This window comes from Nansenia antarctica, assembly GCF_963989245.1.
Source record: "Nansenia antarctica genome assembly, chromosome: 3".
Classification (NCBI taxonomy): Eukaryota; Metazoa; Chordata; class Actinopteri; order Argentiniformes; family Microstomatidae; genus Nansenia; species Nansenia antarctica.
Window position 1 is genome coordinate 58,757,731 of NC_137688.1, and position 15,065 is coordinate 58,772,795.

At 44.7% G+C, this 15,065-nt stretch overlaps 1 protein-coding gene across 1 annotated transcript; it reads right to left on the reverse strand.

The window, feature by feature from the left end:
• Positions 1-1,486: 1,486 nt before the first annotated feature.
• Positions 1,487-14,715, reverse strand: LOC308154226 (zinc finger protein 106-like). Its single transcript, XM_080527395.1, has 21 exons — positions 14,643-14,715; positions 14,186-14,256; positions 13,959-14,020; positions 13,027-13,230; positions 11,645-12,421; positions 11,193-11,541; positions 11,016-11,088; positions 10,674-10,828; positions 10,442-10,502; positions 9,111-10,230; positions 7,970-8,034; positions 7,420-7,565; positions 6,452-6,586; positions 6,029-6,145; positions 5,608-5,799; positions 5,130-5,192; positions 4,832-4,951; positions 4,656-4,727; positions 4,423-4,494; positions 4,177-4,323; positions 1,487-2,657 (listed from the first exon to the last, which is right to left on the reverse strand). Exons 1-21 carry the CDS (start codon positions 14,659-14,661, stop codon positions 2,601-2,603), a joined length of 4,077 nt encoding a protein of 1,358 aa, XP_080383521.1. The 5' UTR covers positions 14,662-14,715; the 3' UTR covers positions 1,487-2,600.
• Positions 14,716-15,065: the final 350 nt, after the last annotated feature.

The window sequence follows — 15,065 nt, forward strand, 5'->3', positions numbered from 1 at the left end:
GTCTTGGTCTAACGGTTACCACAGAGTCTTCCACAGTCAATGGCACCATCACATCCCCTCCATCATCCACCAAACGCATCTACCTCCACCTGTCTTCTTTTGTCTACAAATAAGTCTGTGCTACATTTCTCATTCAAAACACAACCTACTAATTCAAGTTATTGACAGAGGAGGAGTCTGCCGGGAGGCAGGCCTTCCCTCATGTCAGTGAACGTGAGGACATACTATACTGCAGCTTTGAGAGACTGGAGGGCAGGGTTCCCACACCTTCTGAAACATCAAATTCAAGCACCTTTCAAGACTCAATTTCCTCAAATTCAAGGACCCAACACGGCATAGTTTGAGACCGATCTAGATGAGAATTTATATAATAGGAACTATCCGCTCACAGACAACAATTAAAAAGAGGCTTTTGAATGTAGAGGCTTGAACACTAGATGGTTTCTATAATTACGTAAAACATTGAACATATATATATATATTTTATATATAGAGAGAGGGGATTCAAGCACTTTCAATGACCCATGTCTATTTTCAAAAACTTTTAAGGCCTTGATTTTTTTTCTTCAAATTCACAAACTTTCAAGGATTTCAAGGACCCGTGGAAACCCTGGGAGGGTTGTTCCCCATGGTGCTACTTGTAATATATCATTCTATGGTGGTGCTTGTACAATATCCATGCTGTGTTGCACTAGTTCCTGGCTAGGTCATTACTCATTATATGAACGAGGACACTCAGAAGCTCTCAAGAGAGACTAACTGTGATACAGTTGGACTGGTGCTTTGTTAGATGATGAACGGGTACAGTATAAACAGTGTTTAGAAATCATTTAGAATAAACCATTTAGAATAAAGACATATTTAATGTAGATACGTCATTGTCCCTCTTGTGTATATTATTCATTGTCACTCAAAAACATCACAGTAATTAAAATGTCATTTTACAATTGTATACACATGTACACAGTTTTGTAAAACATATTACACACATCTATCAAATACAGAACTTAGAACACAGTTATTTAATGTGGCCCTAATTAGTAAGGGCTGCTTGAATTCTATAAACAGCCTTAAATCAATAGACAGAATTTGTTTCCTAACTTTACATAAGGCTTTTCAGAGATGCCACATATCACCTCAAAACACAACAAGAAAAGTGGCCATTTGGAGGTAAACAATAGTGAACTCACATCAATTATCTGTGTTAGTTGTAGCAAACAGTCACTGCAAACCCAAGGCCTATTCCTTAACCACATGCCTCAGCTTTCGCAGTTTGCAATAGTTTTTGACAAATTGTTGATAAAAAATAAAATGTAAATACATTTTCCCAACTAAATCAAATCGAAATGTCATATAATAGGCTAGAATTAATAAGATCTTAAAAAGCAACAGGAGCGGTGGGGAGAGGATACAACATCTGGATATACATTGTGTGTGTGTGTGTGTGTGTGTGTGTGTGTGTGTGTGTGTATGCAGCCCATCACATACAAGTGCTTTTGGCACTTATTCTTATAGAAAGTCTTCAATATGATGATTGTGATGTAATGACGTTCACTTCTAATAATTACATTTGCCTCAAGTTAGTCGCTGGATAAGAGTGTCTACTAAATGACAAAACTGTAAATATAAATATTGTATTGCAAAATGCTGGTACGTTTTATACCTTTCTCAAATCCTGATGGATTAGTGATTTTTGTTCACTTCAGTTATTTTGAATGGACCAGGACACGAATATGGGCCAATTACTGTGAGATTAACTCCCCACACACACACACACACACACACACACACACACACACACACACACACACACACACACACACACACACACACACACACACACACACACACACACACTACCAGTCAAAAGTTCAGAACACCTCAATTTTTTAATATCGAAATTTAGCTAGAAAATGCAAAAATGTCATCAACAAATCACTCAAGTTGAATTGAGTCCATCTTAATGCAAGGTGTCAGTGTCATTTTGGAATTAATATCTTTGTTTTTATAGGGTCTTTGCATAAGAATTAATTACACACTGTATAAATTAGGATGTCTGATGACTGTTTTTTCCTCTCCACCATTCAACTTTGTAGATTTTTGTAAGTCTCCCTAGGCTTCAGGGTTGCATTCCTGAGCAGTTTTGTTCCCCTCTATTTGCTCAGTTTGTAATGACAAACAATCTGCTCAGTGTGTAATGATCCACAGTGAGTAACTGATTCCTATGCAAATCAGAGACCCTATAAAAACAGATACAGAAGATATTAATTCCAAAATTGCATGAACTATTGTCCGTGCATTAAGATACTCAGTTCAGCTTATTGAGTGATTTGTTTATGATGTTTTTGCATTTTTGTAACATTTCGATAAAAAACTGGAAAAATGTAGGTGTTCTAAAACTTTTGACCGGTAGTGTAGGTCAGACCAGTATTTATACTGCAACTGTATACATGCTCTTTGTCAGAATGACCACCACAATTTACCCGACAACCGTGTGTCTGCCACACTGCAAATTAAGTTAAAACAGGAGCTGTGTCTGAAGGTGTTGTAGGTAATCCCCACACATTAGCTGCAGTGGGAGAGTCTCTTCTCTCACAGGATCAGGTCTCCTGCAAGCTGTCTTTCACTACATGATTGAGCATGTGTTGAGGCAGCTCCTGTAGAAACAAGGGAGAGATCTCTAATAGGGCTTTCACACCGGCAAAGAACCGTGCTGGTTCGCGTTCGCAAACCAAGTCTGGAACCGGCCGGCGCGTTCAGACCGAAGCTCAATTGGTTCGGAACCTGAAAAGTTGGTTCGCAGCGGGCACCAAAAAATAGTGGTTCTCAAGCGCGAACCAAAACGTAGAACAGTCACGTCGTCAGTGGGTGTGTCATATTCTAGGCTGCAGAGACCAAGGAGGAAGTAGACAAAATGTAATCTAATCTAAATCTAATCATTAGTGATCAAAAACAATATCAAAAGTGTCATTATTCTCTCTATCTTCCTCACATGCTCAGCAAACACACACACGCGCACGCGCGCGGACATGCGCGAACGCGAATTTCGTAAGCCATTTCTATTCCAGTAATGGAGCAGCTGATTAGTAAAAGAACGCATATAGAAAGTGTCTTTTGTTTTGTTTCACAGAAAATGGTGTTGATTTCAGATACTGTAGTAGTGGAAGATATTATCCTCTTTTCCAGTGAAGTAGCTGCCATCTAGTTGTGAATTGTTTTGTTTATCCCGCCCCTTCATCACCCAGCGTTGATGACGCGGATGGTTCTGGTTACACTGGTATGAACGCGGGCTCATTCGCCAGACAGCACCAAGGTTCAGAGGTTTCCGAACGCGAACGCGAACCGGCACGGTTCTTTGCCGGTGTGAAAGCCCTATAAGAGACCTACAATATCCACCCCAAAACCCTTTCTCACATGGCCACAAACACACACAAAAAAACAAGCCTCTTAATTCACATTCATTTGGGATGTTGCGCGCTAGACATCTACATCGACTCGCTATCCATGACAAACATGAGCCGATTGGCTATTATTTCTGTCAGTGTTAGGGCTTTCACACCGCCACGGAACCGTTCCGGTTCACGTTCGCGTTCTGGAACCTTCGAACCTTGGTGCTGTCTGGCGAACCAGCCCGCGTTCATACCAGTGTAACTGGAACCAACGCTGGGTGACGAAGTGGCGGGATAAACAAAAAAGTCACAACAAGATGGCAGCTACTTCACTGGAAATGAGGATAATATTTTCCACTACAGTATCTGAAATAAACACGTTCTCTTACTAACCAGCTACTCTGATACTAGAATAGAAATGGCTTACGAAGTTCACGTTCAGGCGTGTGCACGCGCGTGTGTGATGTGAGGAAGATAGAGAGAACGATTAAACTTAATTTTTAAAATCACTAATGATTAGATTTAGATTAGATCATATTTTGTCTCCTTCCTCCTTGCTGGTCTTTGCAGCCTAGAATATGACACACCCACTGACGACGTGACTGTTCGACGTTTTGGTTCCCGCTTGAGAACCACTATTTTCTGGTTCTCGCTGCAAACCAACTTTTCAGGCTCCGAACCAATTTATTTTCGGTCTGAGCGCCCTGGCCGGTTCCAGACTTGGTTCGAGAATGCGAACCGGAGCGGTTCCTTGGCGGTGTGAAAGCCCTATGTGTCAGTCTCTTACCAGCTTGCATGAGTCTTGTGTGGCAAAGTAGGAGCTGCAACCCCTCCAGCGGCACATGAAGGTCTGCAGGCCAGAGTTGACATGGTCATTGAGCAGGTGTTTGAGAAGGTGCTCCGTCACGCCGAAGATCAGCGTGCAGCCATGCCACTGGACAAAGGTCAGAGTAAACAAAACTCAAATTAGGGCATATTCTACCATTTAACTTCTCTTCTGAACCTCTCTGGTGAGTCCCAGCGTCGGTCTTACCCAGCAGCGGTGGTTACACATCAGGTTGAGCCTCACAGCCTGGACAGAGCCGTCGTAGCACCCAGTGTAGATCTGGAGAGGTGGGAGCAGACGTGACCATCAGACACCACGGAATCAACACGATTATGGACATTGTGGTGTCTCTTTATCCAAACTACTAAATGTAGCTACGTAGAAATCTTCGATATTCACTCCCTACAATAGGTTTAGCAAACCAAAGACACTCTCCTTACCACACTCTTATGGATGGCCATACACATCACCATGTCGTTGTGGCCGCCGTAGACCTGAAGGCGGTCATGAGACTATGAAGAGAAGAGACAGAGTGGGTTCATTAGAGGGAGAGGGGGGAGAGTAAATGAGTGAAGTGAGTGAGTGAGTGAGTGAGTGGAGGAGGAAGCAGACCTACATGTAACTCGTAGACGCGCACCAACTTGTCCAGACAGGCCGTTATCATAACGTTCCCCAAGATGGCTAGCGCCGTGACGGCGTGGCTGTGGCCCTTATAGATGTGCAGCAGCTCACCCGTCTACATGCAGACAAGAGAGAAACCAACACCAAGGGTTTCAACTTTACAGGCATGAGCCACTTGTACAGTTTCAACTGTATTCAACAAACTGGCGAAAGCATGTCCTTCATACATGAATTAATTGGGCTTCCTCATGATACTCATGAGGGTAAAGCAGGAGGGAGTGGACTGGACTCACATGGATGTTGTGGGCGTGGACAGATCTGTCACTCGATCCACTGAACACCAGGTCATTCACAACCTACGGATAACAACAGACATGGGTTTGAATTAAGGAACCCGTCGTGATGAACAATCAAACATTCCATACATGCAACAACTGCAACATACACGGAAATGTGAGACAGGTCAGAGCCAACATTGTGTGAAGGGTTCCCACACCTTCTGAAACATCAGATTCAAGCACCTTTCAAGGACTTTCAAGACTCAATTCCCTCAAATTCAAGGACTCAACACGGCATAGTTTGAGACAGATCTAGATGAGAATTTATATAATAGGAACTATCCGCTCACAGACAACAATTAAAAAGAGAGAGAGAGGGGAATTCAAGCACTTTCAATGACCCATGTCTATTTAAAAAAAAAAATATGACCTTGACCCTGAGACTTTCAAGGATTTCAAGGACCCGTGGGAACCCTGTCCCCCAGTCCCTTACCTTCATACAGAGTACGGTCTTCGTGTGGCCCTCCAGGGTACGCAGCAGCAGGCCGTTCCTGGCGTCGCGCACGCTGATGGAGCTGTCGTAGGAGCCTACCAACAGGATCCTTCTGGCGCCCTCCTGGGAGGTGTCCAGGCAGCTCACCCCTCGCGGGCCGTGGCATTCAAGCGTATCCAGCTGCCTCTGGGTCTGCAGGACAGAGAGAGGGCGACCAGTGAATAGAGAGAGAGAGAGAGACAGTATAAGTGTTTGTATGCCTCTCTGTGTGTGTGTGTGTGTGTGTGTGACGCGTGTGTATGAGAAAGAAAAGGTATGAAAACAAACATCAGCCAGGTATAGTATTTTCTGGACATAAAGCATTGACTGCATTACTAGACAAGAGGTTGGAAACTGTTACAGGACATGGCCTCACACTCACCTTGAGATCGATGCTGACCACAGATCCGTTGGCTAGCCCCACAAACAGAATCTTCCAGCAAATGTGTAAACACAGAACCCTGTCTGGCAGAGAGATCTGCTCTAGGCATTTATTGGACTGCAAGGGAGGGGGGGGATAAAATGATACAATATATGGTAAAACCATTGTGAAATCATGAGGTATAGGATAGATAAAATGACTGAGCACAGTACCAAGCAAACTACACTGCAAAAAGTAAATCTAAGTAAAAAAATAAAATAAATAATTGTCCGACTGCACTAGTTTTAAGATTTCTTTTACTTGTTTAAAAAATGATTGGCAATTGTTTTGTTGACAGATAATTTAGCTTATTTTAAGTAACATTTCCCCCATTTTATTGCTTTTTTTCTTCTTGTTTCTGAGAGCTGACTTTTTGCAATGTACCTTGATGCTGTAACAGCGGACAGTCTGGTCACTGGAGCCAGTGTAGAGGCGTGCCGGCAGGCCAGGGAGGGAGGACACCAGCAGGCAGTTGACCTTGTTACTGTGGCCCTCAAACACCGCCTGGCACTCCCTGGTCTGAACACACAGGAGGGACAAGAACCAGGAATCCATGTCAAGAATCCATGTTGATCACACCCAGTACATTCCCTACGCTGGAGTGCAATGAGCGAGTGACATTGATGGAGGCGATAGAGACCCATCTCAAAACAAACTCTCTTCCTAATAGGGGTGCAACGGTTCTGGGTTTTTAAACGGTTCACGCGTGTCGTATATGCATAAAATATATGCATAATGCATACAGGCTACCATCTGTCATGGCTAAAGTGCACTTTTACTTTTATTTCTTCCTCTCCTATACCAGTAGTCAAGGCTAAGAGGCACTTTTACATTTGAAAGTGTTTATTTATTTATTTATTTTACATTTGAAAGTGCTTTCGTGTTTATATATATTTAGATTTTTTAAATATTATACAGTATACCAGTCATATTCTGGAATGTGTCTGAATGTTAAAGTTCCATAAGTATAAGCAAAATAAAGTAAAGTAACAGTTTGTAAATAAATAGTAGCATTTATTTTCTCCTTACGCAGGGCTCTACGCTAACCTTTTTCACTAGGAGCACATGTGCTCCTAAATGAAAAATCATACGCACAAAACACATACTGAAACCGAACCAAAACCGTGACCCAAAAACCATACCGAACCGTGGGCCAACTGAACCGTTGCACCCCTACTTCATACCAACATGCAAAATCCCTATTCTAAAAGGTTTCTATATTGCATAGTCCTTCATCACACTCCTAAAACACATAAATATCATGAACAAATAAGGATGAAGGAATGAAGTTAAGACAGAGGGAAGCAAATGTGAGTGACTCCATAGGTAAGATGAGGGGAGAGGGAACTGACCACCAGGCTATAGGCTTGTGCCATATTTCCTGAGCATGTGTAGAGGAGGCCCCCGTGGATCTGGAGGTCGTGAACGAGGCTGGTGTGGCCCTCGAAACTCCCCAGAGAAGGCTCCTCTTCCTCATTCTCCACCACATCAGCAGACCCTGAAGGGGGTGGCAGAGATAGAAAGTGAAATGGTTCAAATGTTCACATTGTCTAATAATATATGCCAATATTGCAGTGAGTGCATAGGTCACGGTACATGCGGGAACACGGTACATGTGGGAAAACTAGGGTTAGGGTTAGGTGCTAGGGTGCTACGATTAAGGTTAGGGTTAGGGATAGGGATAGGGATGGGATTAGGGTTAGACATGCCAGCATGTACCAAATCGACGTAGCACCTAACCCTAACCCTAGTTTTCCCACATGTACCGTATTCCCACATGTACCGTAACACATACATCTTTCAGTATATATGGTTCCCAGTTGTCTATGCCCCATTCTTATCTATCCTTTAGCACCATCACTCTCATCACAGCAGTATTGGTAGTATTAGCAGGTAACTCACTTGGAGAGGAGATCTTTTGTTTTTTCACAGGAACAGAGGGCAGCTGGTCTTTGCTGGAGGTAGGCCTGTAACAATTCCATATTTTGCTGTACAATTAACTGTCTCAGAAATAATTGCGATTAACAAAATTGTTTCACTGTTATGTGACCCAGATAATGTAATAACACAGCAACCTATGAAGTAAACCATGCCTCTTTATTATCCCCAAAAATATTTTTTTACATACAATTCATAAATGTCATGTAGTTATGTGGTTTAGCATGTTCTATCACCATGTTGTGATGTGCTAATGCAGACCCGGGGGGTATTCCACGAACGTTGGATTAGTATATTCGCAATTAAAAGGAAAGCCTCGTTCAGGCAACTCCTGATTGGGATTCAAGCCTCAAGCGATTCCTCGAATGAGAATCAGCTTGTGTCATCAATGTTCACACAAGCCCGAATTGGACATTTTCGATTTGGACGCGTGTCTGCAGGCAGAATGAGCCCAGAAGAGCTGATTGTTGAAAAGAAGATACTAGACTGGAATGTGACAGCGCAGCGGTCCTACTTATTGATCTTTATGAAGATGAAAAATAAGATGTAAAATAGTGCAATACTGCCGCAATTAACAAGGTGAGGGAAATGGTTTGGCAAGAAATTGCTGACCGATTTCGTAGGTCATACTAGCCCCTACTTATTGTTTTATGTTCATATTTTAATAAATGAATATTCACTACTGTGGTGATATCAGCAGCAGGCTATACAGGGTCAGATCATTACGTTGGCATAGTGGTATTAACCGCTGCTGTAGTATCAAATCGTCGAAAGGTTTTAAATCGTCGTTTTAGTACAACGAAATGTATGTTTTGCTCTAGGCACAGGGTCAGCCATAGTCAGCGCCCCTAGAGCAATTAGGGGTATAATTGCTTATAATAAGTGCCTTGCTCAAGGGCACAACGGCAGTGGTAGACACCTTAGATCACCAGCACCTTAGGACACCAGCTCACATGCAGCTCCCTCCTGAGGCGGGGATCGAACCAGCGACCTTCCGACTGCTAGCCGGCCTCTCGAACCTCTAGGCTACCGCCGCCCCATAATCAGCACATTATAATCTATTCCTGTCCAAGACAGGACGGTACATATACAAGAAGAAACTGACCTGTTGCAGTATTCTGTCTTTAGTTTGATGTTCTTCTGGTCCTCTGTTCTAATGATTGTCTGGGTACTGCTCGAGGCCACCCCCGCACAAACCTCTGTCAGGGATTGGGAAGGGGTGTGACCAATAGGAACGGGGGTGTGGCCAACAGGAACAGGGGTGTGGCCAACAATACAAGAAGAAACTGACCTGTTGCAGTATTCTGTCTTTAGTTTGATGTTCTTCTGGTCCTCTGTTCTAATGATTGTCTGGGTACTGCTCGAGGCCACCCCCGCACAAACCTCTGTCAGGGATTGGGAAGGGGTGTGACCAAAAGGAACGGGGGTGTGGCCAACAGGAACAGGGGCTCCAACGTCGTCCTCTACGTCCGAGTCATCGATGGCCACAATCTCTAGGTCGGATCCTGAGGTAGAATCATCCGACTCGACAGAAGAGTCACTGTCCACCACTTCTATTCTTTCATTTACTGACACGGGGGCTCCCTGCCCAGGCTTGCCTTCAACAGACTCCTCAGACTCGCTACAAGTCGATTCCTCATTTTCCTGCTTCAATGTCCTCATCTTCTCCTTATATTCTCTCTTGGTCTTGAAAGGAGGTAAAGGCTCTCCTGAACTGGAGTTCTCTGCCCGCTGCTGGTTGTGGGATGCCCCTGCAGGTAAGCTCAATGTGGAAGACATGGGTGGAGGTGTGGGGAGGGGCACAGGTGTGAAAGAGGAACACTGAGGAAGAGGGTGAAAAACGGTGGCATTGGGCATCTGAGGGGCAATGTTGTGAGTAACCGGCATAGCTGCCTGAACCAAAGGGTGGCGGTTCCCCAGAGGGTCCTGGGAGTGGGAGGAGACTAGCTCCTGTTTAATTGACAGGGAAGGGGAGCTGGAGGAGGCAGGTTGGAGAGTGTTTAAGGTGATCATGGAGGTGGTGAGGTGAGTAGGGGTTAGAGAAGGCAGCGCAGTGACCAGATTGGGAGCGGCAGGCGAAGGGGCAGTGGGGGCCAGGATGGGGGAAGCAACACGTGGGATAGATAGGGCGAGAATTTGGGGGTGCTGGGTAGATGACACTGTTGCTGCAGCCAACCCTGGCTCCGCCCGATCTTCTTCCATGCTAGACGCTCCAGAATACCCACCTGAAAATCAGAGGGGATGGGGAAAATAAAATGACTTCACTGCAAAGTAATTAGAATCGATGTGTAAAGCTGATAATGCCATAATGTATTATTGTAGTCCCACAGCTACCCAACATATGTTTGTCTTTTTACATATCTTCACTAGCAGAGCATTATTATCCAGTTCAGTCTTGACAATTAATCACTCCTCTTTGTAAATGTAAACTCTCACCTTGCATCCCCTGCAGAATCTCAATACGCTTGGCTCTTAGATTGTTTATCTCTGTGGTAACCTGAAAATGGGCAGGTACATAACTTAGGGAGGGCAGGTACTGAGCACGTTAAACAGAGACAAAAACAAAACTTACAATCCACATTAAAACAACTAAATGTCACACCCTCATCCTTCACACGATTAACATTAAAACATTGACACGCAAGTCATCTGTGGTCCTGAGTGTTACCTGTTGTTTGACCCCTAGAAGGCGTTGCACCTCTGAGTATGCAGACTGCAGGGCGTTGCGGGCCTGGATCAGAGAGCTGTCCACAGATTGCATGGAGCTGTTTAGCTCCTCCTCCCTCAGAGAAACTGCCAATAGCGCATCCACCTGGACCTGGTCTACAGAGCGGGGGGGGGGGGGGGGGGGCGTTACTCCGGATATTGGGACCAGACAGAGACATACCGTGCAGTGACCTGATAGTCATTTCAATGGGAAATGACATTGTCAACCAAGTTGTATATTGCTGACAGAGACAGAGCACAGTTATAGCAGACACAACAGTGCAAAGCAATATGGCAAGTTTACCAGTTTTGGACTTTTGGACTTTTGGCTTTTTCACACTGTGATTCAAACTTGAAGGATCAGTCAATTCACTATCCTGGAAGAAGGGGGGGGGGGGGGGGGGGGGGGAAGTCAACAATAAATGAGTATAGTGCTATTTGTAGAATTTAGATGTTGATGACAATAAACCATGTCCTTTACCAGTTTGCGCTTCTTTCCTTTCCTCTTCACATTTATATTGCTCTGTTCACCGCATGTGTTGTTGACAACTCCTGCATGCCCAGAGTGGTCAGCTACTGCTTCAGTCTTCACAGTGATGGGAGCCGAGGGCTTGGAGGTCCTCAACGCTGGGCTGGGCTGCTGTCTGGCGACATCATCAGCAGGTGTACTCTGGGGGACAGAAGGCAGGGAGGGCTGTGCAGGTGGGGTTAGGGGCCCGTCGGGGCAGACAGCCTCCCATTGGAAACCTTCTGCCAAGGGGATCTCCTCATCCTCATCCAAGGTGAGGCCGTCTGGCTCGCATCGTGGGTTCACCATCTCAATCCCAAATCTGCAACATTACAAAGAACTGTAAAACATCCAATAACAGATACATTGATAGCAGACACAAAATACAGGATCCATTTAACATCTTGGCTTTGAATAAATCTAACCTCGGCATGCCTTTGATCTTCTCTTGCTTCTTCCTGTTGGCCTCCTGGTACATCTCCGTCCAGTTCACCTTCCTCTGTGATCCTGCCGAGCTGAGCAGCTTCTTCAGGGTGGGTTTGAGCCCTGCCGCCTCCTTCTCCCCCTCCCCTTTCCCTTTCCGCGTCTCACCGACGTTGCGGATCCTACGAGCGGCGTTCAGGTTGGGCTCTTGGGCAACGGCCTTGCCCACGTGTCGGCTCAGAGAGGTGGGTAGCGCCAGGGCACAGAGTCTGGGCACGGCCGACTCCCCCGGAGGCTCTGTTTCTCTGCCACTAGCCTTCGATGGAGGTGTATTTTCCTCTGCCTTGTCCTTTCTTGTTCGTAATGGAGCTCTATTGCCAGCCAGTGGTGAAAGACGCTTGCCACCTTTGGGTACCTTTGAGTTAGAAGTGCTAACCTGTGGGGACTGCACGAATGAAGTGGTGGATGAGAGGCAGCTGGCAGACTTGCTGAGAATCTTCCTGAGATATTGTTTCTTTTTGCTCTCCTTTGTCCCTCCAAAAGGAGCGTTAGGCGTAAGTAAGTAAGTTGTCCCTCCAGAGTGTATCCTGCTGCCAGGGGCTTCATCATTGACCTCTGCCGACCTGCTGTGCCCCTGAATCGGGGTGGCAGGAGAGCCTCTGCATGGCTCCCTCACCCCCAAGGCCCTCCTGACCTGGCGCAGCATTGCCGGGACGTCCATATTTCGTCCAGGACTTGTGTTATCGTCCTGCGAGGGACCAGAGATGTTGTCCTGTAACCTGGAGGGAGGGCCGGGGGCAGAGGTACCAGGCAGACCCGTGTCTGGAGAAATGTTGAAGATGATGGCTCCAGATGAAGGAAGGTCGTCATTGGTGAAGTCTTCCGTACAGGTGGGGTGCCATGTATTTTCTGGGGGTTTCCAAGCATTCAGCAGTGTTTGACTTGGGTGCAGCGGCCCAAGAGTACCAGCAAGCCTGTTATCCTTGTTTTGTGCCTTCTTCTTAGCATCTTTTGCTTCTTTTTTAATTTTCTTTTTAATATCTTCTTTTTGCTTATTATATTGCTTCAGTGTCGTCTTTTTACGTATAGGTAAAGGTAGAGGTTCCTTCTCTGACGGTGTCACCTTCTTCTCCTGTGATGGTGTTTTTTGTTTTGCCCACTTTACTTCTTTATCCTTTTTTGTCAAGACCACGGCTTCCTTCTCTAGTCTTTTTTGCATTTGAAGGGATATCTTCCTTTTCTTATTCTTTGCCTTTTTACTACAATAGAAGATAAACAGAGTAATAGTCTGATCAATAACAACTCCTTCGATTAACAGTTGTAGGCATGTGCATCATAACTGACAACAGACAGAATCAGAATAAAGGAAATAAATTGAAATTACTCAATTCTCCTCTGCTCTTTATTTCTCGCAAAGATCTCGAGTCTTTGAGGCTCGTCAAGGTAAGACGATAGAGGAAGGGCCTTTGTATTCATCCTACACATCATCTTCATCCTGGCTTTGTGGTTAGAAGTGGAGATGTGGTTGGCAAAGTCATTCAGACCCTTGATGCTGATTTTGCATGCCTGGCACAGGTGGTAACAGTCCCTAGGGAAGATAAGAAGCTGTTATTGTCTGTTGGCACAGAGATGCGCTTCACCTCATGTCAGGACAAATTCAAAGCACAACAGCAAACAAGAATGTACTTAAATCCAACATACAAAACAATGATGTATGGTTTTGTATAAAGTGCTGTAGTGTATAGTAGGCCTACAATAACCTAAAGTGTATGTTGTAATGGCAGTGTGGATGTGCCTGAAGACTAGTCTGTAGCCTCAGCTGCCACCCTGGTTCCGCAGTTTGATAGAGTGGGGGACAAGGAAGAGAGGCAGGAGGAGAACGAGACGTCAGGGTTACCCACCGTCAGGCTGTTTTAGTAGCCTTTATGAATGAATGAATGAATGAATGAATCGTTTAATGACCACACAACCTAGGTCGGTGGAATGTGTTGTCGGTACAGATGGAAAAGCTCAATACAGCAGTGTCAATTACATCAAACATACACACATTGCACATGACTATCACAATGGACAATGTACACACATAACCACAAGACAAAAACAGTAAATATTTACAACTTATAAAGTGCAGTACATCTGGCAGGGTTAGTGCAGTGAGTCAGGTGTTGAGTCCTTATAGCAGAGGGGAAAAAACTTTACACTTGAAAGCACCCATTTCTCTTAATAGCATTGGAAAAAGTAATTATACTACTAATTGATCAAATACTATCCATTTCCCGAAAATACCTGGCATAAGTGTGGGATTTTATAGCTCACCTGCCCTTCACCTTCTCAAGCTCTCTGTGGTGAAGCATGCTCTGCATGTGCTCATGCTCATCCTGTTGGATTGATATTAGTTAATAACAAAAGTCAGATAACGTTGAACAACATATTTTCCTAATCTTTTCTTTTAACCACTACATATTATGGGAATCTCAATCTCTTCTGACAAACACTTTCCAAAAGATCTCATGTGGATAAATGTGTGATAAGATGGGTCCTACCTTTTTCTTATATAACTTGCAGCAAAGGGCACAAAAGCAAGAACCTGGTGGGGTTGGGTTTGAGGTCATCTCTAGAAAGTAGCAAAGGAAGCATTTAGTGATTACATAGACAGACATAGGAACACTTAGCAACCCTACCCTTTAGCTTACCGCAAAACAATGCGGAACAAAATCTACCATACAACGTTGGAACTGATACCAAAACCATGGAACTGATACCAAAGGTACACGTCCGATACATTAGTCCAAACAAGGCTTCGCGGTAGCTGTCTAGCTCGAGTTAACGAGCAATTTAGCAAATCCTTAGCTACCAACACTTCGACCAGCTAGACCCGGCTGTAAATTGCAGGACACTGTAAAACGCTGCACACTGTTCCAAAATATGATTGAATCCTCAGGAACACATACTTTGTTGCCTATGATTGGTGGCTGTTGATCACACATGAGAAAACCATACCTGCTTCAATCTTGTTCATAGTGTTGCAAGTCTCACATGGACATTAGTTTTGCGCCATGCTTGTCGGGTTCACACAAACTCCGCCTTTGGCTGGCTACGCACGACGGCCGGAAGTTGGGGAAAACGCCGCTTTTACAGATCTTACATTTTACATTGTAATAGAGGTGGTCTGGAGACCTCAGCTTGCCTGAGACCTGAACACTTGCATTTGTTCCCCATAATACCTAGAATTAGCAGGCTATGGTAGTGTGATGCACGGACACCCTGGTTCAGACCGCAATAGTTACACTTGCTGAGAGGAGGATCAGCACAGGTTCCTCTTGGGCTCCTATGCTTGGTCCCACTACCTATTGTTTTCAACAAAAGGATCTATCTCTATTGGCTGGTCACCCCAGATCTATTTGAACTATACAGCCAACTCCC